The sequence below is a fragment of the Coenobita brevimanus genome, chromosome 91 (assembly GCF_032717465.1).
Source record: "Coenobita brevimanus isolate Jiangsu-jjx chromosome 91, ASM3271746v2, whole genome shotgun sequence".
NCBI lineage: Eukaryota > Metazoa > Arthropoda > Malacostraca > Decapoda > Coenobitidae > Coenobita > Coenobita brevimanus.
Window position 1 is genome coordinate 31,420,720 of NC_137044.1, and position 24,682 is coordinate 31,445,401.

At 41.8% G+C, this 24,682-nt stretch overlaps 2 protein-coding genes across 2 annotated transcripts; both read left to right on the forward strand.

Annotated features, from left to right (window-relative positions):
• Window positions 1-2,340: 2,340 nt before the first annotated feature.
• LOC145411945 (uncharacterized) lies at window positions 2,341-2,685 on the forward strand. The gene has a single exon (XM_080281915.1). It carries the CDS (start codon window positions 2,341-2,343, stop codon window positions 2,683-2,685), a length of 345 nt encoding a protein of 114 aa, XP_080138041.1.
• A 14,606-nt stretch (window positions 2,686-17,291) lies between these two features.
• On the forward strand, window positions 17,292-17,885 carry LOC145411946 (uncharacterized). Its single transcript, XM_080281916.1, has one exon. The coding sequence runs from the start codon at window positions 17,292-17,294 to the stop codon at window positions 17,883-17,885; it is 594 nt and encodes a 197-aa protein (XP_080138042.1).
• The last annotated feature ends 6,797 nt before the right edge of the window (window positions 17,886-24,682 follow it).

Below are 24,682 nucleotides of genomic sequence, written 5' to 3' on the forward strand. Positions count from 1 at the left end.
AAGAGATTATTGTTTGAATTTGCTGCTAGTCACGAGGAGGTGCAAAGGAAAAGATGAAACCCTATGGCCTTGTGTTTTTTCTGACACTGAGTCAGCCATTGGCGCCACTGGAAAGGAAGATCCATTCTTGGGTGTTAGACAGGATGGTAGCCAATGACGGGGGGGGGGGGAGGGGAGTGACAGGGCATTGGATATCACAGATCTAATGTATTGTTTTTAGAGTAAGGACAGTGCTTCCTTTTGTGGCCCAATGTTTGGCTCTGTAGTTGGCCTGAGTGCATTGAGTCTGGGGATGTACCGCCTCTTGTCTTGTACATGGTCCTTGAAGGTGAGTCCGATGTTATATGTCACTCCAAGAATCACAGTGAACTGTGTGTGGCACATGTACATTGTTAAATACGATGTGGGGGGAGTACTTGTGCTCAAGTGTGCTCATGTTTACTGCTGGTGATGAGTGTTGTGGTGGATTTAGCTGGGGCGATATTCAGCCTGTTGTTCTCAACCTAAGTCTGCATTGTTTGAGGTATTACTGTTAAAGTGTACAGGCTGTGTCTGCAGTGTGTTGAGGTAGTCCTGTTGCAGTGTACAGACTGTATCTGCAGTGTGTTGTGGTAGTCCTTTTGCAGTGTACAGGCTGTGTCCTCAGTGTGTTGAGGTAGTCTTGTTGCAGTGTACAGGCTGTGTCTGCAGTATGATGTGTGTTGTTATGGTGATGTCATCTCTATGGGAGACAATATTTGTGGATGGTTGGGGTTTGGGAATATCATGCATTTATGGGTTGAAGACTGAGCGTGGATCTCCGTTCAGGAAATTTCGGGTTGGTCATTGCTTGTCCTAAAATAAAACATGTGCTTAACGGGTGTGACGAAATACCGAATCGGCGGTCGTTTACAGAATCGTCACTTTTGAATGAAAAATATAATTTCTATAACCACATAGGTTCATACACACCTACTTATCTGAAATCTGGTCAATAATTTGTTTTGGTTAACTATTAAATAAAAAACTCAAGATTCAGACCAAAAAATTGCTAAAGTTAGCAGCAATGTTTTGCCTCTAGCTTGACAACTCGCCTTGACATACTTCTGTTCTATAAATATTTATTTACAATGCAGGTACATTTATTTGTGCTTTAGATCAATGTTCATGCAAGACAGAAGTCTGTCAATGCGTCTTGACGGTCTGAAGGGTAAATACACCCTAACATTAGCACGTTTATGCTCTGAAACCTGATTTTATATAATAATACAGTAGTTATTTTAAGCAAAGTTTTTGGGCTGAACTGTATTTCAGATAATTAGGTGTGCATGAACCCATATTGTAATAAAAACTATAATGTTTCCATATTGTAATAAAAACTATAATATTTTCCTTAAAAGTGCTGATTCGGTAACTGACCGCCGATTCGGTATTTCGTCGCCCCGGTGCTTGACTACCAGACAATTAATTTGGAAGCCAGCGTTTGGTGTTGTCCATGTTTGTGTTGTATATTTTGGTGATTAGTTTGTTTTGGCGGACAGCATCACAGGTTTTACTAACATCTAGTCTTGTGAGTAGTGTGCTCTGTGCGGGTATAATGATAAGGAATGATATGCAAACTAAGTAGCTAAAGAAAACGGGTTACGAATATTTTTGGCCTGATGAGAATACCTCACGTGCAATGATCAATTAAATGCTGTCTATCTATCTACCTATTGTCAGACGCCTTTATCCCGTAAGGGGTGGCCACAAACAAATCGCCTACAAGGCCCCCTGTCCCCTGCTATTTCACTGCCCTGCTCCAAGCTCACCTACCCCCCCCCCCTCTCATATTCCTCTCCACTCCATCTCTCCATCTCATCCTTGGCCTCCCCCTCTCTCTACTCTTCCTCAACCTCACTCACACTCTCCTCGTCAGTCTCTCACTCTCCATCCTCTCCACATGGCCAAACCACCTCAGTATATTGCTCTTTAACGCTTCCCATCACATCCACATCCACATCCACACCACAGTTCTCCTTCACTTCCTCATCTGAAGGTCGCATTTCTGTCAATTCAGAATCTGACAGTGAGTTTGAAAAAAATGATGAAATTGACCTTGAGCCAGCTCCAAAATGAGCCCGTCAGCAGCCAGTTTCAGGCCCCCCGCAACAGTCAGCCACAAGACCAGCTCGTCACCAGCCAGCCAGAGGATCAGCCCATCAGCAGCCCATCACAGGACCAACCAGAGGACCAGCCAGTCAGCAGACAGCCCACCAGCAGCCAGCAAGTGGAGAAATATGGATGTCAAATGATGGTGAAATTGAATGGTATCCTTGCCCAAAGAAGGAGCCACCCCGCAGGGCTGCCAATGTGATAAAGATGCATCCAGGACCAACACGGATGGCAGTTACTCACTTGCAGGATATCGTGTCTTCTTTTGAACTTTTCATCCCGGATGACAGCCAGAAAATCATTCTGGATTGCACCAAAATAGAAACAAGGCGTGTTTTTGGACAGGGGTGGAAGGACATAGACCAAACTCATTTACGAGCATACTTTGGGCTTCTTATCCTTGCTGGAGTTTTCAGATCCAAAGGGGAATCCACAGAATCCCTGTGGGATGCAGAAACTGGCAGAGAACTTTTCCGTGCCACTATGTCTCTCGAAAATTTTCACATTATTTCCAGGGTTATCTGCTCTGATAACCGCGAGATGAGAGACTAGCTTGGTGGCAGAGAGACAAGCTAGCTGCCATCAAGACAGTGTGGGACAGGTGAGTGCACTGTCTCCCCCTGTTTACTACCCTGGTCCTAATGTCACTATTGATGAGTAGCTGGAGCCATTTAGGGGCCGCTGCCCCTTCACGCACTACATACCATCAAAACCCGCAATATACGGAATAAAGATCTGGGCTGCCTGTGATGCTGCATCATCATATGCATGGAACTTGCAAGTGTATACAAGGAGGTCGGATGGAGGAGCCCCTGAGAAACACCAAGGGATGAAAGTTGTCCTGGACATGACACAAGGACTCAGTGGACACATCACATGCAATAACTTTTTTACCTCACACAAGCTGAGACAGGAGCTCCTAAGCATATTATTATTAACCATTTATGCTGTCTTTATTGTCAGCATTTGGGAAAAAGTAAACATTTGGTATTTTTACAGAAATTGTTATGGCTGTATTGATTTAAAAACTCAATAATGCGGTGGGTCCACCAGACCCACAAACATTGGCTGGGTAACAAAAACATGAACACCACACAAGGGTTAACAACAAAGTATCATCTGAGAAATTACCAATATGCCGGGAATCGAACCCGGGACTCTCAGGTGAGATTTTTCCTGTGTAAAATACAGGTTTCCCTCTTCATTCTGACATGCCGAAAGTGCTTGGGATAGATTAAAAGAATCTACTTGCCCGAGTGCCAGGGGGTTAACTCACCCACTTCAGGCCCACAGTGGGGGCGGAGGGACTTTGGTTACAAGATTGTGACAACGTGAGGTAACTTTTACCTGCTCGTGGTGTAGTGGTATGCTGCCTGGCTCTCACCTGAGAGTCCCGGGTTCGATTTCCGGCATATTGGTAATTTCTCAGATGATTTTTCCTGTGTAAAATACAGGTTTCCCTCTTCTCAACAAAGTATCATCTGCAAACAACAGTACAGGGAGATTCCAACCGCTGCCCTCTCTCATTAGGGCCTCTGCAACATTCATGAGCCACTGCACTACCTTGTATCTCTTTTATAACCCCATCCGTATACAGACTGAAGAAGTGAAATATGGCTTCCTCGGAGGAATAATGAATGTTAATATATTTCAAAAATACAGACAGTGATATAAGCATTCACAAATTATGAAAAAAAAAAAAAAAAGTTGGCCTGCAGTAGGATAAGATAATGTCTAGGATTCTACTTCTGGATTTATATGCAAATATTTGACCAGAGCATAAGGTTTTTTGTAAACCATGAATTTCCCTGATGCAGTAAATATTTTTCACATTATTCGTACCAGAAATAATGGTAAATATTTCGGTACATTTTGTTATTACTAAACAAGTAATAAAATCTTGAGACGTGGCGGTGAGTTTAAGGACTTTATTAATACTTTTCTCGAAAATATCGCAGCAACTCTTCCCTGGATATTTATCTTTCACACTGCACCTCATTATCCTTTTGTTATTGATGCAACTACATCAGCAGTAAAGGTCTATAAATAACATACAAAAGAAATGTATTCTGCCAAATAAATCATTAAAAAAAAAAAGACGTGCAGGGAAGCCTGATGCAGAACCAAAATATCTGGTATAGTAGTAATGTTATGCTGAGTGTTTTTAGGTCGACTCCTCGTCCTAAAAACACTAGCGACTGAGCGGGGTCCTCTTTCCGGACCGGAAGTAAAGCACTAACAAAGGAACAGGACATAAAAACCAGGCAGTATACCTTAACACATCTATTGCCTTAATTCTATAACCGTTACAATATGATACAGAGTGATATTTGAGATACAGGATACAGGGACACAGAGTTAGGCTTTGATAGCACAAAATACAGTTGCACTTAACACACGATATGATGCATGTATACCAATGTCTTTAGTTAAATATATGTAGATATCCGTCTTTCATTTAAACCCAAAAAATATATACACACGATAGCAAGGGGAATACACAGGGTTAAGATCTGTGGGAGGAATATTACTATAACGAAAACAGGGTGCGGATCATGACACTCGACTCAGTTACCTAGTCGCGGCGACACTTTATATAGCATTTTGGTTCTCCCGCGCACCCTGATCGTCATTCACAATTACGGGAAGTTCTTTTATTCTGGGCAGGTGATATTACTCTTCTTATTATTATTAAATATTTTCTACCCCATTGGGTGTGTAATTCTGTTGGGTTAATAACAATAGCCACCGGTTTTGTATGGATCACACTCTGTCACTGTTCACTGTTCCTCTTCCTCTGGCTTATTTTCGGTCTAAGGGGCGTCACTAATTTACCCGTGTTTCCTGGGTTAATTCACTTTGTCACTGTTCGAAGGGGAGGACCTCAGGGGGACTCTGCCTGTAACGGGCAACACACTACCCGGGTCCGGGCCATCGGTGAGTTGCAGGGAGGCCCTCCTGTCTGGGGGCCTCGACCTGAGAGGTGGCCCTCGGGACTGGGGCCAAACAGCTGGAGGAGGCGGGCCTGATGTTGGCAGCTCCGCGGGGTGAGGGAGTCGGGGTTGCCCTTGCCTGTAGTCTGCTGGGCTCACCTTGGGGTCCTGGGGGTGCAGTCCTCTGCCAGGGGACGCGCTGTCAGGGTTAGACTGCGGCCTTGTCTCCTGCTTGTGCCTGTGAAGGACAGAGATTTCCCAGGAGTGGGAGGCAGGTCCAGTCTCGGACTTTGCCTCCACTCTTGTGACACCTCTGGGGCAACACTCCTGGGTGATGTTGAGCAGTTCCCACAGGAGAACGCAGTAGGTGGAGTATACACGGAGACCATGTCCTCTCCTACATACAGGGAGGGAAGCACAGAGGCGACTCTCTCTCCTGGGTCTGTCACAGCCGTGGCTCCAGGTCTTTTTACCCTGGGACCCACTTTTAGCTGTTTACTAGGGCCTCCTGCCCTTGGAGTGGCGGAGGGTACCAATACCTCGTGGTGCACTAAAGGGCCTCCTACCCTGGCCATGGCTGAGAGTACTGACACCTCGTGGTGCACTAAAGGGCCTCCTGCCCTGGACGTGGCAGAAGGCACTGATACCCTGTGGCACACTGAAGGGCCTCTTGCCCTGGACGTGGCAGAGGGTATTGACACCTCGTGGCGCACTAAAGGGCCTCCTGCCCTTGAGGGGGTAACTATGGCCGTTCCCAAAACGTTACTTGGGACTGAATCCTGTTCAGTCCCACCCCACTGCTGGCGATGGTTGTCCCGCCTGCAAGGTCGTTGCCGATCCTTGTTCACCTGGTGTCGGGGCAGTTGCGGGGAAAAGGGGCGCAGGTCAGTAGTTGGCGGGTGACCCTCTTGCCCTGGGTCATTAGCCCCCCCGTTGTGTCTTCCTGGGGTGGTGGTGTGGTGGAGGGGTGGTGGTGTGGTGGTGGCCCAGTGGCGGGGTGGGGGGTGGTGGGGTGGGTGGTCCGGCGGCGGGCATTTTAAGTAAAGTGGTTAATAAAGGCTATATCTAACCCCTCCAGTTTAAAAAGTCTCATTTACGGTGAATATAATCGTCTGCAGATGGACGAAATTATATATAAAGTACGTCACTGGATTAATTGATTATAGGAAACGGAATTACCTGTGTATAATAGAAAACCATATATTTTTAAGGGTTACCTAAGCTAACTTTTTTTTTTTTTTTCCCGTCATCACAGCCCTTGTGCCATCGCTGTTATGAGTCTGGTTACATCTCACGCTACTGCCGGTCCGCAGAAAGGTGTGGTCTGTGCAGTGGCCCCCATTCAACAACAACCTGCCCTGTCACGCACTCCGCCACCGTTCACTCTCCCAGTCCCCGTGCACCTGACCCCCACTCATCTGAGTTCTCGGAACTGCCCCTACCACCCACGCCACCAGCCCCCACTAACCCCATGGCTGCCCACCCTCATCTCCTACATTCACCGCAGTTCCAGTGCCCCTGGTGTGGGCGTGTGGGCGTCACTGCTTGGCACCTGGACTGCCCAAGTCGTCACTCAGCCCGTCCTGCCCCTGCTCCTGCCCCCACCGCCACCCCTGCTCCTGATCATCAGCTGACACACTCTCCCGCCGCTGGTTCTACATCATGCCCCCCCTCCTCCCTCCCCCTCAGCCCCTCCCCACCCCATGCCCCGCAACAAGCTGCTCACCCCTCCCCCCCTCACCCCCTGCCCCACCCATCAGACCATCAACAGCAACTCCTGCAACACCAGTACGAGGAACTACGCAGTCTTCTTTTGTATGTACTCTCACCATAATAATCCTTCACTGTCTGATGACGTATATTGAAATGTTCCTGACTCGTCTGGTTCTCTGTCATATATTGATGTTCCCTGTATTAGTTTTCCTCGACTGACAGTCACCAGGCGATGAATACAGGTATGTAATGTAGAAAGGGATTACATATCTGCAGTAGATGGTGTTCGCTTCGTCGGGGTATTTTTACCATTAGAATAGGTTTGGCAATTTGTATCTTTGGGCTTTAGCATAGGTTAGCGATTTGTCTGTAAGGTTATTAGTTCTAGGGACTTTAGTTATTTTTTTTTCCTAATCAGTAATGTATACAGTAATAATGATTATATGAAAGAAAAACAACCCCCATATATATATATATATATATATATATATATATATATATATATATATATATATATATATATATATATATATATATGTACTGGTGTATGTAGTGCTTATGAAAGTACATATATATATATATATATATATATATATATATATATATATATATATATATATATATATATATATACATATATATATATATATATATATATATATATATATATATATATATATATATATATATATATATATATATATATATATATATATATATATTGTTACGGAACAGGGAAAGACAATGTACACTTTAAGTGAGAATACTAAAAATCACTACTGTCCCGTAAAGTTCCAGGTTCAAAACAAAAGAGTTAGGTAAAATTACAAGTTAAAGTTTAATGCTCAAACTAACAACAAAACATTCAGGACTCATAAGGATAATGTAATGGCAAAAAACAGGTTAAGTATATGGTTAACTGCAATAGCCTCTATTAACACGAAATTAGCATGAGTAAATTTATCTAAGTCAGCCCTGATAAAACGAAAATACACTGGGTATTGCTCAGTTAATGCAAGATAAATTATTACAGATACAAAATAATATTAAAACTGGCTGACAAAATGAAACCTACATAAATTACAAAAAAAAATCACTAGGCCTAAGAATTAACCCTATGCTACACAGCACAAGAAAAAATGCAACAACAGTTATACTCAAATTACACAGCTGCTAGATGGTTGGAGACTTCCTGAACACTCACAATAATAATAACTGTACAGAGGAGGACAGAGATGGGAGCAAAATGAGGAGTAGATCAGAGGAGGACAGAGATGGGAGCAAAATGAGGAGTAGATCTAAGTGGCAATGATGCAGAGACTGAGCTCATTATATAGGGGCCGGCAGAGCTTGATACAACTTGTAAGAAGGACGCGCAAATGAAGCCATGGGGACAAAGAGTTGACAATCCCGCTCTGAACAACAGAAAAAGGACGACTTACTCTACTTTAATGGTAGAAGGGGGGAACTGAGGCAGAACACGCTCGTGATCAAACATGCAGCATACTGTGCGTTAAAATTTCACAAAGGATGATGAAATCATAGGCTATGTAACACCTCCCCACAAAGAAAAAGAAATTTACAAAGGAAATTTCTTATTACTCTAAAACAATCTGTCTAAAGTCTAGATAAGCAATCTGCAATGACATTTTCTTTCCCCTTGACATGTTGTATGTCTAATGAATACTCCTGAAGAAGTAGACTCCATCTTGTCAATCTCTGATTTTTATCTTTAAACTTACTAAGGAATTTCAGTTGGTTATGATCGGTATAAATGACTATGGGGTTAAAACCAGAATACAAATAAAATGAAAAATGCTGTAAACCCAAAATCAAGGCCAAAAGCTCTTTCTCAATAGTGGAGTAGTTCTTTTGAGGTGGAGTGAACTTCTTACTGTAATAAGATACAGGGTGTTCAATACCCTGATCATCCTCTTGCAGCAAAACAGCCCCAGCTTCTGTATCACTTGCATCAACAGCCATCTTAAAAGGCTTAGCAAAATTTGGAGTAGCGAGCACTGGCTGACTTAATAGAATAGCTTTAAGTTTGTTGAAAGAGGATTCACAGTTATCGGTCCAGACAAATTTAACTCCCTTTTTCAGTAGGTCTGTAAGTGGTGATACAAGAATAGAAAAGTTAAGAACAAATCTCCTGTAATAACCTACCATTCCCAAAAATCTTTGTATCTCCTTCCTACTTTTAGGTCTGGGAAGATCACTTATAACCTGAACCTTAGCTCCTGGTGGTGCAACATGTCCATCACCAATTACGTACCAAAGGTACTGAACTTTAGCTTGACCAAACTCACACTTTGATAAATTAGCTACAAGATTAGCATGAACCAAACGCTCAAGAAATTTACTGACATGGCATAGGTGATCTTTCCAGTTGTCACTGAAGATTAATACATCATCAATATAAACAACACACCCTGCCAAACCCTCTGTTACAACATTCATGAGCTTCTGAAATGTGGCTGGTGCATTCTTCATACCATATGGCATTACAGAACATGCAAAAGTCTTTCCTAGTGTTACAAAACATGAGATCTCCCTAGCACGTTCAGTCATAGGTACTTGCCAGTATCCCTTTAACAAATCAAACTTACTTATGTACCTAGCCTTTCCGATCTTGTCTATGCATTCTTCCACGCGAGGGAGAGGGTAAGTGTCTGTTTTGATTATCTGATTAACACGTCTGTAGTCGATGCAAAGCCGCTGTGACCCACCTGGCTTAGGGACTAGAGTGACAGGAGACCTCCACTTGCTCTGACATGGCTCAATCATCTTGTGGTCCAACAGGTAGCCAAGCTCCTTCTGGATGAGAGGAACTTTCACTGGGTTCACACGGTAAGGAGGCAAATTAATTGGCTTTGCGTCTCCAACATTGACATCATGCATCAACACAGTAGTTCTTCCTGCAGTGGCACGGAACACTTGCGGGTACTCCTGCAGTAATGCCGAAAACTCCTGCCTTTCCTCGGGAGGTAGGTGAGAAAGCTTAGTCTGGAGATCATTCATGATATCAGGATTCTTCCCCAAACTATCACTCAGGCTCATGCTGCATGGGAGAGCTTCACTTGTAGACTCGGGTGGAACAGCTACAGTGCAGACTGGATTATTTTCTTCCCGCCTGTGATATAACTTTAGCATGTTGATGTGACAAAGTTGCTTGTTCTTTCTACGATCTGGTGTGGCGATGACATAGTTGACATCACTGAGCATCTTCTCCACGAAATAAGGACCACTAAACTTGGCTTGAAGAGGTTGCCCATACACCGGTAGCAGAATCAAAACCTGATCTCCTGGCTGAAAGTGGCGTAACCTGGACTTCTTATCATACCAAGTCTTCATCTTCTCCTGAGCAGCTCCTAAATTCTCTCTCGCCAGCTGTAAAGCAGTAGCCAGCCATTCTTTGAACTTCATCACATACTCCAGCAGGTTGACGTCATCTTCCTCCGACAGCCAGCATTCCTTGAGAAGCTTAAGGGGTCCTCTTACTTCATGGCCAAACAGTATTTCAAAGGGTGAGAAGCCCAGTGATTCATTTGGACATTCTCTTGCGGCAAACACAACGAATGGAAGACCTTTTTCCCAGTCTTTCTGATGTTCCAAACAGTATTTCTTGAGCATCAATTTGAGTGTTTGATGATATCTCTCCAACGCTCCTTGGGTCTGGGGATGGTAAGCTGAAGACGTGATCTGGGTGATGCCCAACTCTTTCAGAGACTGCTTGAAAACATTTGACATGAAATTACTTCCCCGGTCTGACTGTACCTCCTTGGGCAGACCAAACTTTGTGAAGAACCCTAGCATTTCCTTAACCACGTTCTTTGCTGAGATATTTCTAAGTGGAATGGCTTCAGGATAACCAGTAGCCATATCAATCAGGGTCAACACATAAGAAAATCCTGAAGAAGTCTTAGGAAGAGGGCCCACAATATCCACCAACACACGGGTGAATGGCGCCTCAAAAGGAGGAATGGGAACTAGAGGTGCAACCTTTTCGGTCTGATTACACTTCCCCACAACTTGACAGGTGTGACAAGACTTACAATACCAGGAAACATCCCTGAAGATACCTGGCCAGTAGAAGTGTTTCAAAATGCGTGCCACAGTCTTCCTCACTCCAGGGTGTCCTGCCACACTGGAATCATGAGCCACTCTAATGATATCCTGCCTACAAAAACGAGGGATGACAACTTGATGTACAACCTCCCATTCACAGTCGGCTGATGCTGCTGGGGGTCTCCACTTCCTCATAAGTACTCCTGACTTTATATAATAACAAGTAGAAGCACCAGCTGACTCTTCCTCACTGCAAGCAGAGTTAGCTAGACCTTTCAACTCAGGGTCAGCAACCTGCAACTCAACCAACTCTTGACGAGACAAATTATCAACACTACGGGGTACTGCCTCATCTGGTGAGTGGTCCAAATTAGCAAGAAAAGTGTCAGATAGGATAACATCATCATCATCATTATTCTCTAAATCACCAGTAACTTTAGACTTAGCCCTAGTGACAGCACATGCAGGGAACACATCAGGGACATCACAATCCTGGGACGCAGCCACTGGCTCACTAGACAACTGAGGAGCTGGACACACTTGACTTCCACCAATATCATTTCCAAGTAAGAAAGTTACACCTGACATTGGGAGTGTCTTAACCAACCCAACCATAACGGAACCATTAACAAAACCAGACTCTAAATTCACTCTGCACAGAGGGACAGAGAAGTAATTATTCCCTACACCTTGTAAGATTACGGTTTCATCAGAGGAATTAACATTAGAGCCTAGAACACTGGTCAGCATAAGGGATTGACAAGCACCTGTATCACGATATATTTTAACTGATTTCCTGTCATTACTGTCCAGAGGACTGACAAAACCATCAGACAGGAAATTAGCACATGAACTCTTGAGAGTGTCACCCACGTTTCTGCTCAAAAGAGGAGCTCCATCATGAGAATTTAAGTTACCCCTCAAAGCAGGTTCAGTTAACTCAGTTAAAGAATTCTGGGAACACTCAAGAGTGGACACTAGACCAATTGACTGAATATTTAAAGGCTCCTTTTAGTTCACATCACGCTGTCTCCTGAAACATTTCTCCGTAGTATGACCAAGCTTACTACAATAAGTACATTTACTTTTCTGAAATCTAGAGGTGAAGCTGGTATTTACTTTCTGAGAAACATCATCTTTATTCTCTTTCCTGTTACCTGTACTCTGAGTAGAGGCAACGTACTTACTCTCAGCTTTCCCTTTTTCTCTAGAATATCTCTTGTGAGTGAGAACATATTCATCAGCTAAAACTGCAGCATCAGACAAATTATCTATTCTTTTCTCATCAAGATATAGGCTTACATCTTTATTAACACACCTTTTTAAGTCCTCCAGAAAAATCATCTGCTTAAATTTACCAAAATCAGAATCCACATTCTTAGAATTTAACCACTGCTCTAACAAATCTTCTTTGATTTTTGCATACTCAGCATGGGATTGCTTATCTTGCTTGTAAGTTGTCCTAAATTTTACTCTATAAGCTTCAGGAACAAGCTCATAGGCCTTAAGAATCAAGCTCTTAACTACATCATAATTATCAGATTGATCCTGAGGCAAAGATGCATAAGTTACTTGAGCTTTACCGGTGAGAACAGTTTGAAAGAGTACTGGCCAATACTCCTTGGGCCAGTTAAAACCTGTAGCTACCCTCTCAAACACCTGAAAATACTTTGTTAAATCAGATTCATTAAAAGGAGGGACAAGTTTACCATTTTTAGCCACATCAAAATCATCAGAGCTAGATGATCCAGTTCCACCTTGTTTCATGCGATACTCATGGACTGCCTGAATCCTGGCAAGTTCAATTTGTGCCTGTATCTGTGCCTCCTGAATACGAGCATTTGCCTGAAATTCAGCCTCCTTAGCTTTTGCCTCCTGCAGGGCTAGCTGTAACTTAGCTAATTCAATCTGCGTTTGCTCATTTGGAGGAGTTACATTAAACAAGCTTTCATTAATCATGTCAACAATTTGATCTTTAGAATGATGAGAGCGAACAGCAATTCCCAATTGTTGAGCAACAAGCTTAAGTTCATTCTTTGTTCTGTTTTCTACATCACACACTGTTTGCACATTTGACAAAAAATCTTTGGCTTCATCAAGTGTAGTAATAGTAGACATCATGAATAAGTAACAGTCACAAAATATCAAGCAATATCCTTATGATAATATCCTGAATATCCTGATGAGAGGTCGCCAAATTTATGTTACGGAACAGGGAAAGACAATGTACACTTTAAGTGAGAATACTAAAAATCACTACTGTCCCGTAAAGTTCCAGGTTCAAAACAAAAGAGTTAGGTAAAATTACAAGTTAAAGTTTGATGCTCAAACTAACAACAAAACATTCAGGACTCATAAGGATAATGTAATGGCAAAAAACAGGTTAAATATATGGTTAACTGCAATAGCCTCTATTAACACGAAACTAGCATGAGTAAATTTATCTAAGTCAGCCCTGATAAAACGAAAATACACTGGGTAATGCTCAGTTAATATAAGATAAATTATTACAAATACAAAATAATATTATAACTGGCTGACAAAATGAAACCTACATAAATTACAAAAAAAACTCACTAGGCCTAAGAATTAACCCTATGCACAAGAAAAAATGCAACAACAGTTATACTCAAATTACACAGCTGCTAGATGGTTGGAGACTTCCTGAACACTCACAATAATAATAACTGTACAGGGGAGGACAGAGATGTGAGCAAAATGAGGAGTAGATCTAAGTTGCAATGATGCAGAGACTGAGCTCATTATATAGGGGCCGGCAGAGCTTGATACAACTTGTAAGAAGGACGCGCAAATGAAGCCATGGGGACAAAGAGTTGACAATCCCGCTCTGAACAACAGAAAGGACGACTTACTCTACCATAACGGTAGAAGGGGGGAACTGAGGCAAAACACGCTCGTGATCAAACATGCAGCATACTGTGCGTTAAACTTACACAAAGGATGATGAAATCATAGGCTATGTAACAAAATATATATATATATATATATATATATATATATATGTACTGGTGTATGTACAGTTTGTATATGAAAGTGTGTTTGTAATATATATATATATATATATATATATATATATATATATATACGGCCTTAATGACCAGGGACTTCGGCCCCATTGGTCGATAGGCCAACAACAACAACAAAAAAATCCTTCTCTGCCTACCCAACGGCTTCCACAAACCAGCTCCCATGAAAGATGTGGAGTGTGGAAGTTGGTGGACACCAGAATCGAAGGAAGTGTACTGAGATGGTATTGTCATGTGGAGAGAATGGACAACAATAGAGCGGTGAAATAGGTATAGCTGAGCGAATTTGAAGGAGGAAGGAGGCGAGGTAGGCCAAGGAGAAGGAGGAGAGATATCGTGGATGAGTGTGTGAGGAAGAGAGGTTTGGAAGTCGGTGAGGCTAGGGAACTGACAAAAGATCGAGCTGGCTGGATGAATTTTGTGAGAAGTGCATGATCATGGATTTGGCACCCCTTTTTAACGTGGCAGTGTCCGGACTGACTCTATTGAATACGTTTCTGTGAAGCTACCGAATGTGGTGAATGTTTTTGGCGTATTCGATAGAGCCAGGATTCCAGGGGCTTGAGTAATGAAGGAATGGAAGCGTGGACCATTGGACTGGGCAAATTTGGGCTTTCTGGACTTTGCTACTCCTCACCCTACCCTAGGGTTGGAAAGGAGGTCCAGATGATGATATTGATGATGATGATGATTTTTCAACTCATTAAAACACTACTCTCTGCAACACTCATATATATATATATATATATATATATATATATATATATATATATATATATATATATATATATATATATATATACATACAGTAAACCCTCAAAGATCCGGACTATTTGGGGCTATAACCCTGTCCGGATCTCGATAAATCCGGATCTTCCAGTAATTATATAAATTTTCTCATATGAAGGAAAACTTATGGTGGTTTAGGTATAACTTAATGCAAAATAAAAATAAACAGTTATTTTTTTCATTCACCTTGCCAAGGTGTCACTTTCTGTTCTTCATCCTCGGGTTCTAGTGGGGATGCCTCTGACTTCTTAATCAGAGTCCACTCATAACGATCTTACGCTTCACTTGGGAACTGGGACCTGCACTTCCACTTCCACTTCCACCTGCCTTGGCAGCAAAACCACGAAGCTTGGCTTTGTTTCTCTTTATTTCATTGATTGCTTGTTTTGCAACACCATATTCCTCACTTAACCGAGAGACTGGTACACCCTTTTCTAATTTTTCTAGTAATTCAAGTTTTTCACTTATGGTTAGCTCCGTATGTTTGCGCTTTGGAGCCATGGTGGAAGAGTAAAGAAAGAAAACTGTGCTTTCACTCGGTCACTGTGTTCCCGTGACTCACACTCGGTCAACTGCCTCAGCTTATTGTCCCCTCAAGGCCGCATTCCCCCCCCTCCTCCCATTCACATGTGCGGGCCTCACAAAAGGATACCGAAGAACCGATAAAATTTAAATTAAATTTAATACAGTATAAAATTAATAGGATAGTATAATAATGTGTACAAATATTTTTTTCGTAAATTTTAATTAATAAATTGTGTATCTTGTAGCCTATGTTTTAAATTGAAAATTTGCCAAGAAATGGTCCGGATCTTGGCAAAATCCAGATCTTTGAAGTCCGGATCCTTGAGGGTTTACTGTATATATATATATATATATATATATATATATATATATATATATATATATATATATATATATATATATATATATGCAGAGACTTCATTTCACTGTGAAGATATGTATGCAACCTAACCACAGGAGACATGAAAGGAGTGACAGTGAGTACTTTCGTATATTACATATTGAGACAGAGTGAGACAGAAACGTAAAGGGTAGAGGTCTTTTATGCACACCCGCAGCAGGTAGTGGCACACAGAACAATGGATGACCTGAATTTTTACCTGCGGTTCAACTTATGATCACCTGCAGCAGGGAGTGGAACACAACAAAGGATGACCTGAATCTAAAAATGCACGTGGCAAAGGAGGAGGGAGTAGGAGGGGAGGAAAGGGGAGTGGGAGGGAGGGGGAAGGGGGAGGGAGGAGGGGAAGGGGGAAGGGGAGAGGGGGGAGGGAGGAGGGGATAAATACTGCTGCTTAACTTAAGACCTAGAGGATTAATGCTTGGTGTGTCCCACTACACCACCACGAGATGACAGGGAACAATCACTTGTTAGTCTGGGGGATACTGCTTTAAAATTAATTCAGTTAACAATTTATCACACTTAAAATGACCATAGCTCATGTGTACATTCTTTTGATAGGTGCCAGAAATTAGACAAGATTCTATTACATTTCTTTCATCTAAGCTTTTTGATCTTGCTAGAATCTTGGAGCCTGTCCTGTCAATATGGTGATCACTGGATGTTTTGTGCTGAAATAAACCACTACTCTGTTGGGCTGTCCTTACACTGTATTTATGTTGTGAGATTCTAGTTTCCAAATCTTTTCCAGATTGTCCTATGTAAAATTTGTTACAGCTTTTACACGGGATTTTGTAAACAACGCCTGAATTACTGAAAGTGCTGTTCTTGATGAGGTTTTTTTTGATGGTGTTCTCATATTTGAATACTACTTGTACATTGAGTTTCCTCAGTATGTGAACAACATCAAGAAAATTTTCATGGAAGGGGAGGACAAGGATTCTTTGAATGATCTGGCGATCTGGCTTATTAGTTTTCCCTTCAAGGAATCGTTTCTTGGCTGTATTGTGGCACTGAGTTAGTATGCTTTGTGGATATTTTAGCTTCTTTCCAATACTCTGAATCATTTTTAGTTCATCATCTAAAAATTCTGGGTCTGAAATTCTATATGCTCTTTGGTACAGTAGCCCAAGAAAGTTCTGCGACAAATATTAACGTATCTGGTAACTCTGGCATTCAACCTAAACTGCCACACTCGTTTCATGCACAATTCCTCCATTTCCACGTTCATCATTCAGTGTTGTCAATGTTCTTAAACTGAAACGTGTGAATCTTGGAGAGTCGACTCATGTCAGCTCAGACTTAGACTAAGGGTGATACAAAATTGTTATTGATCATTACACACTCTGCGTTCCTTCACAGGGTTCAGTAGTGACATTATTATGTTATAAGTTCGAGTTAAAAGGGCACCATTGATTATCTGTATTAGTTACTCGCTGTCAGCTTCATATATATAGATTTAGCTTTATGGAGCTTGACATATCTTGTTATACCCAAGAAAACACACACACACACACACACACGTTTATTGATTAAAATAACTGGTAAAATCAGATCCAGGTGTCGTAACACTGTAGGTTTATCAGTTCAGCACTTAATTAGTAGACGAGAAAGGGAGATAAGGGGCGCCATGTTACGGATTCGTGTTCAGATGGTTTTCACTGAAAAAAAGCGAACGTATAAATGAACCAAAATGATGAGAGTGCTGGAGACGTAGTCGTGATCACACCCCACCATCAGCCCAGCCTGCAAGACATCGAGCGTCACGCTGCAAAGATTGCTCTCCGTGGAAAGATTGTCGGAATAAGCAAGAGTGGGATGTCAGCCGACGACATTGCGGGGCAAGTTGGAGTGCACAGATCAACTGTTTACCGGTGGCTGAACAGGTGGGAGGAAGAGGGTGAAGTAACTGACCATCATAGGCGAGGAGCGAGAAGAAAGACTACGGCAGAGCAGGACCAGCAACTAAGACTTTACATTGATAACCACCTATTCTCTAACGCTGAAGAAGCAAAGCGACATTTGCAACTATACGTGTCTACAGAAACAATCCGCACACGACTGAAGAAGATGGGCTATCGACATAGATCACCAGCAGTGAATCCAAAATTAATGGAAAGGCATAAACAGTTGCGGCTCACTTTCGCTCACCGATTTGCAGATCAGGACCTTGATTACTGGGGAAGAGTCGTATTCTCAGACGAGAAGACCTTCAGCTCCACCACACATGGACGACTACACTGCTGGAGGCCAAACAATACGGGGTATTTAACATAATTGTGTACTGTACTATAATTAAGATTATGCAAATAGATAGGGAAATGACAAGAGCCACTGTGTTAATGTCTAAATCATAATGTAAAAATATAAGTAGGGAAGAAAAACCCAACCATATTTTATTTATCTCAATTTTTACCATAGGTGTTCACGGAACTCCTTATGCCCTTAATGTCATCATATGTTTAGGCTGACCCTTGGTTATTAACCACGCACTCCAGTAAGGTTAATAGCCGCTGGGATATTATACGATGTGAATATCTTTCCTATTGGCCAGGCTTTATCACTTGTCTTTGGCAATTTTTCTTTCAGATATGATCCTGAACATGTCTACGAGGAGGCACGCAGTGGGCACGTTACCTGGAACGTTTGGGGTTGGATTTGTCTGTATGGAGTTGGGGAGGTCACAAGGATCGAAGAAAGGTTTACAGCTGAATAATACTTAGAAATCCTAGATGAGGTTATGCTGCCTACGGTTCGTGCTATGGCCCTCCCCTATCCAGAAACTATCATTTTCATGCAGGACAACTGCCCCATCCACACAGGCAGGGTGGTGAGACAATGGTTTCAGGAGCAACGTCGCCTCGAGCTACTGCCATTGCCTCCCAACAGCCCTGATTTGAACCCAATTGAAAAAATGTGGGCCATTATCGTCAATGTTTGGGAGCCCACCAACGAGAGGACATCAGATCAACTGTGGCGTCATGTGCAGACAGAGTGGGAGGTTCTAAAAACGAAGCCCCAAGTCAATCACAATCATGTGGAGTCTATGCCTAGACGTCTTCGGACCGTGATAGACGGTAATGGTGGCTGGACCAAATACTGATATTCTACTATAAATTATTTCTCTGTTATTGTTTTGAGCTGAGGCATTGTTTGTTTAATTTGTTATTGTGGTCAAACACTATTTTGTTGTGTTCCTTCTATAGAGGGATGGGTCTAAATAAAACAAGGCTTCCTGTTTTGTTGTATTTACTGTTTTGTTTTATTTCCTTTTTTGTTTTTTTGTTCATGAGCACTAATCTGTGTCTATAATACGCATGAATATGATGTAGTATTGTAATGTTTTCAGTGTGGTCGAGAAGATAGATGACGGACCTAACATTTTGCTGTTAACGATAATACACAACCTCTGCCATTATCATGCAGGAACAGAAATCAATATTCCTAGATGAACGTATACCATAAACATACTAAAAAGTTATAGATTATGTTTCACGCTACCGAATTTTCTCAGAAATTATGTCATGCTGCATAAAGCTAAATCTATATATATGAAGCTGACAGCGAGTAACTAATACAGATAATCAATGGTGCCCTTTTAACTCGAAGTTATAACATAATAATGTCATTACTGAAGCCTGTGAAGCAACGCAGACTGTGTAATGATCAATGACAATTTTGTATCACCCTTAGTCTAAATCTGAGCTGACATGAGTCGACCCTCCAAGATTCACACGTTTCAATTTAAGAATATTGACAACACCGAATGATGAACGTGGAAGTGGAGGAGGTATGCATGGAACGAGTGTGGTAGTTTAAGTCGGATGCCAGAGTTACCAGATACGTTAATATTTGTCGCAGAACTTTCTTGGGCTACTGTACATGGATATGAACACAGATCTTTTTACATTAATATGATGGTTTGAATAGTAATGAACATATGACATAATATTTGTAGGTTTTCTGTATACCTTAGTCTTCAAAACATTTTGGTCCCTGATAACTTCTACATCCAAAAATGGCAATTCATTATCCATTTCCATCTCATGAGTAAACTTAATCGATGGAACTAACGAATTAAATTGCAGGAGAAATTCATCAATGGCAAGACTGTTAGGCCAGAAGCACAGGATATCATCAACATATCGGAGCCAAACTATGTTTTTCTCCTTTATGGAGGTCAGTAAATGTTTCTCAAAGTATTCCACGTAAATATTTGCCCCAACTGGGGAGAGGGGATAACCTATGGCCATACCAAATTTTTGTGTGATGATGTTTCTCAGGAAGTAAATACCAGCTCGACCTCTAGATTTCAGAAAAGTAAATGTACTTATTGCAGTAAGCTTGGTCATACTACGGAGAAATGTTTCAGGAGACAGCGTGTTGTGAACAAAAAGGAGTCTTTAAATATTCAGTCAACTGGCTTAGTTTCCACGCTTGAGAGTTCCCAGAATTCTTTAACCGAGTTAACTGAACCTGCTTTGAGGGGTAAATTAAATTCTCATGATGAAGCTCCTTTTTTGAGTAGTAACGTGGGTGACACTCTAAAGAGTTCATGTGCTAATTTCCTGTCTGATGGTTTTGTCAGTCCTCTGGACAGTAATGACAGGAAATCAGTTAAAATATATCCTGATACAGGTCCTTGCCAGTCCCTTATGCTGATCAGTGTTCTAGGCTCTGATGTTAATTCCTCTGATGAAACTGAAATCTTACAAGGTGTAGGGAATAATTACTTCTCTGTCCCTCTGTGCAGAGTGAATTTAGAGTCTGGTTTTGTTAATGGTTCCGTTATGGTTGGGTTGGTTGAGACACTCCCAATGTCAGGTGTAACTTTCTTACTTGGAAATGATATTGGTGGAAGTCAAGTGTGTCCAGCTCCTCAGTTGTCTAGTGAACCAGTGACTGCGACCCAGGATTGTGATGTCCCTGATGTATTCTCTGCATGTGCTGTCACTAGGGCTAAGTCTAAAGTTACTGGTGACTTAGAGGATAATGATGATGATGATGTTATCCTATCTGACACTTTTCTTGCTAATTTGGACCACTCACCAGATGAGGCAGTACCCCGTAGTGCTGATAATTTGTCTCGTCAAGAGGTGGTTGAGTTGCAGGTTGCTGACCCTGAGTTGAAAGGTCTAGCTAACTCTGCTTGTAGTGAGGAAGAGTCAGCTGGTGCTTCTACTTGTTATTATATAAAGTCAGGAGTACTTATGAGGAAGTGGAGACCTCCAACAGCATCAGCCGACTGTGAATGGGAGGTTGTACATCAAGTTGTCATCCCTTTTGTTTGTAGGCAGGATATCATTAGAGTGGCTCATGATTCCAGTTTGGCAGGACACCTTGGAGTGAGGAAGACTGTGGCACGCATTTTGAAGCACTTCTACTGGCCAGGTAGATTCAGAGATGTTTCCTGGTATTGTAAGTCTTGTCACACCTGTCAAGTTGTGGGGAAGTGTAATCAGACCGAAAAGGTTGCACCTCTAGTTCCCATTCCTCCTTTTGAGGCGCCATTCACCCGTGTGTTGGTGGATATTGTGGGCCCTCTTCCTAAGACTTCTTCAGGATTTTCTTATGTGTTGACCCTGATTGATATGGCTACTGGTTATCCTGAAGCCATTCCACTTAAAAATATCTCAGCAAAGAACGTGGTTAAGGAAATGCTAGGGTTCTTCACCAAGTTTGGTCTGCCCAAGGAGGTACAGTCAGACTGGGGAAGTAATTTCATGTCAAATGTTTTCAAGCAGTCTCTGAAAGAGCTGGGCATCACCCAGATCACGTCTTCAGCTTACCATCCCCAGACCCAAGGAGCATTGGAGAGATATCATGAAACACTCAAATCGATGCTCAGGAAATACTGCTTGGAACATCAGAAAGATTGGGATAAAGGTCTTCCATTCGTTGTATTTGCCGCAAGAGAATCTCCAAATGAATCACTGGGTTCTCACCCTTTGAACTACTGTTTGGCCATGAAGTAAGAGGACCCCTTAAGCTACTCAAGGAATGCTGGCTGTCAGAGGAAGATGACGTCAACCTGCTGGAGTATGTGATGAAGTTCAAAGAACGGCTATCCACTGCTCTATAGCTGGCGAGAGAGAAGTTAGGAGCTGCTCAGAAGATTAAGACTTGGTATGATAAGAAGTCAGGTTACGCCACTTTCAGCCAGGAGATCAGGTTTTGATTCTGCTACCAGTGCATAGGCAACCTCTTCAAGCCAAGTTTAGTGGTCCTTATTTCGTGGAGAAGAAACTCAGTGATGTTAACTATGTCACTGCCACACGAGCTCGTAGAACAAGCAACTTTGTCACATCAACATGCTAAAGTTATATCACAGGTGGGACGAAAATAACCCAGTCTGCACTGTAGCTGTTCCACCCGATTCTGCAAGTGAAGCTCTCCCACGCAGTATGAGCCTGATTGACAGTTTGGGGAAGAATGCTGATATCATGAATGATCTCCAGACTAAGCTTTCTCATCTAGCTCCCGAGGAAAGGCAGGAGTTTTCGGCATTACTGCAGGAGTACCCGCAAGTGTTCCGTGACACTCCAGGAAGAACCACTGTGTTGATGCATGATGTCGATGTTGGAGACGCAAAGCCAATTAAACTGCCTTCTTACCGTGTGAACCCAGTGAAAGTTCCTCTCATCCAGAAGGAGCTTGGCTACCTGTTGGACCACAAGATGATTGAGCCCTGTCAGAGTGAGTGGAGTTCTCCTGTCACTCTAGTACCTAAGCCAGGTGGGTCACAGCGGCTTTGCATCGACTACAGACGTGTTAATCAGATAACCAAAACAGACACCTACCCTCTCCCTCGCGTGGAGGGTTGCATAGACAAGATCGGAAAGGCTAGGTACATAAGTAAATTTGATTTGTTAAAGGGATACTGACAAATACCTATGACTGAACGTGCTAGGGAGATCTCATGTTTTGTAACACTAGGAAAGACTTTTGCATGTTCTGTAATGCCATATGGTATGAAGAATGCACCAGCCACTTTTCAGAAGCTCATGAATGTTGTAACAGAGGGTTTGGCAGGGTGTGTTGTTTATATTGATGGTGTATTATCGGAAAGGCTAGGTACATAAGTAAATTTGATTTGTTAAAGGGATATTGGCAAGTACCTATGACTGAACGTGCTAGGGAGATCTCATGTTTTTTAACACTAGGAAAGATTTTTGCATGTTCTGTAATGCCATATGGTATGAAGAATGCACCAGCCACTTTTCAGAAGCTCATGAATGTTGTAACAGAGGGTTTGGCAGGGTGTGTTGTTTATATTGATGATGTATTAATCTTCAGTGACAACTGGAAAGATCACCTATGCCATGTCAGTAAATTTCTTGAGCGTTTGGTTCAGGCTAATCTTGTAGCTAATTTATCAAAGTGTGAGTTTGGTCAAGCTAAAGTTCAGTACCTTGGGTACGTAATTGGTGATGGACACGTTGCACCACCAGGAGCTAAGGTTCAGGTTATAAGTGATCTTGCCAGACCTAAAAGTAGGAAAGAGCTACAAAGATTTTTGGGAATGGTAGGTTATTACAGGAGATTTGTTCTTAACTTTTCAATTCTTGTATCACCACTTACAGATCTACTGAAAAAGGGAGTTAAATTTGTCTGGGCCGATAACTGTGAATCCTCTTTCAGCAAACTTAAAGCTATCCTATTAAGTCAGCCAGTGCTCGCTACTAAAAATTTTGCTAAGCCTTTTAAGATGGCTGTTGACGCAAGTGATATGGGAGCTGGGGCTGTTTTGATGCAAGAGGATGATCAGGGCATTGAACACCCTGTATCTTATTACAGTAAGAAGTTCACTCCACCTCAAAAGAACTATTCAACTATTGAGAAAGAGCTTTTGGCCTTGATTTTGGGTTTACAGCATTTTTCATTTTATTTGTGTTCTGGTTTTGACTCCATAGTCATTTATACCGATCATAACCCACTGAAATTCCTTAGCAAGTTTAAAGATAAAAATCAGAGATTGACAAGATGGAGTCTACTTCTTCAGGAGTATTCATTAGACATACAACATGTCAAGGGGAAAGAAAATGTTATTGCAGATTGCTTATCTAGACTTTAGACAGATTGTTTTAGAGTAATAAGAAATTTTTCTTTGTAAATTTCTTTTTTTCTTTGTGGGGAGGTGTTACATAGCCTATGATTTCATCATCTCTTGTATAATTCTAACATGATACAGTTTTCTTCATGATTGCATCATCCTTTGTATGATCCTAATGTACAGTATGTTGCATGTTTGTTCACGATTCGCCACGTGGCTTCCATAGTGACCAGGCTTGCATTTTCTACCTCACTCCCCCCTTCTCCCCCTTATAGTAGAGTAAGTCGTTCTTTCTGTTGTTCAGAGCAGGATTGTCAACTTTTCGTCCCCTATGCCTTCATTTGTGCGTCCTTCTTACAAGTTGAATCAAGCTCTGCCGGCCCCCTATATAATGAGCTCAGTCTCTGCATTAGCAGCCACTTAGATCTACTCATTCTGTTCACATCTCTGTCCTCCCCTGTACAATATATTATTATTTTTGTGAGTGCTCAGGAAGTCTCCAGCCATCTAGCTGCTGTATAATTTGAGTATAAGTGTTATTTCCATTTTTCTTGTATTGTATAGCCTAAAGCGTTAATTCGTAAGCCTGGTAAAGTTTTTATGATTCATATTGGTTCCATACTGTCAGCCAGTATTAGTAATATTTTGTATCTGTAATAATATTACATCTTGCTTTAACTCAGCATTATCCGGTTTTCTTATTTTATCAGGGCTGACTTAGATAAATTTGCTCTTGCTTAATTCGTGTTAATAGAGGCTATTGCAGTTAACCATATATGTAACTTGTTTTGCCATTACATTATCCTTATGAGTCCTAAATATTTAGTTGTTAGTTTGAGCATTAAACTTTAACTTGTAATTTTACCTAGGTCTTTTGTTTTGAACCTGGAACTTTGCGGGACAGTAGTGATTTTAGTATTCTCACTTGAAGTGTTCATTATCTCTCTCTGTTCTGTAACATTAATTTGGCGACCTCTTATCAGGATATTCAGGATATTATCATAAGGATATTGCTTGATAT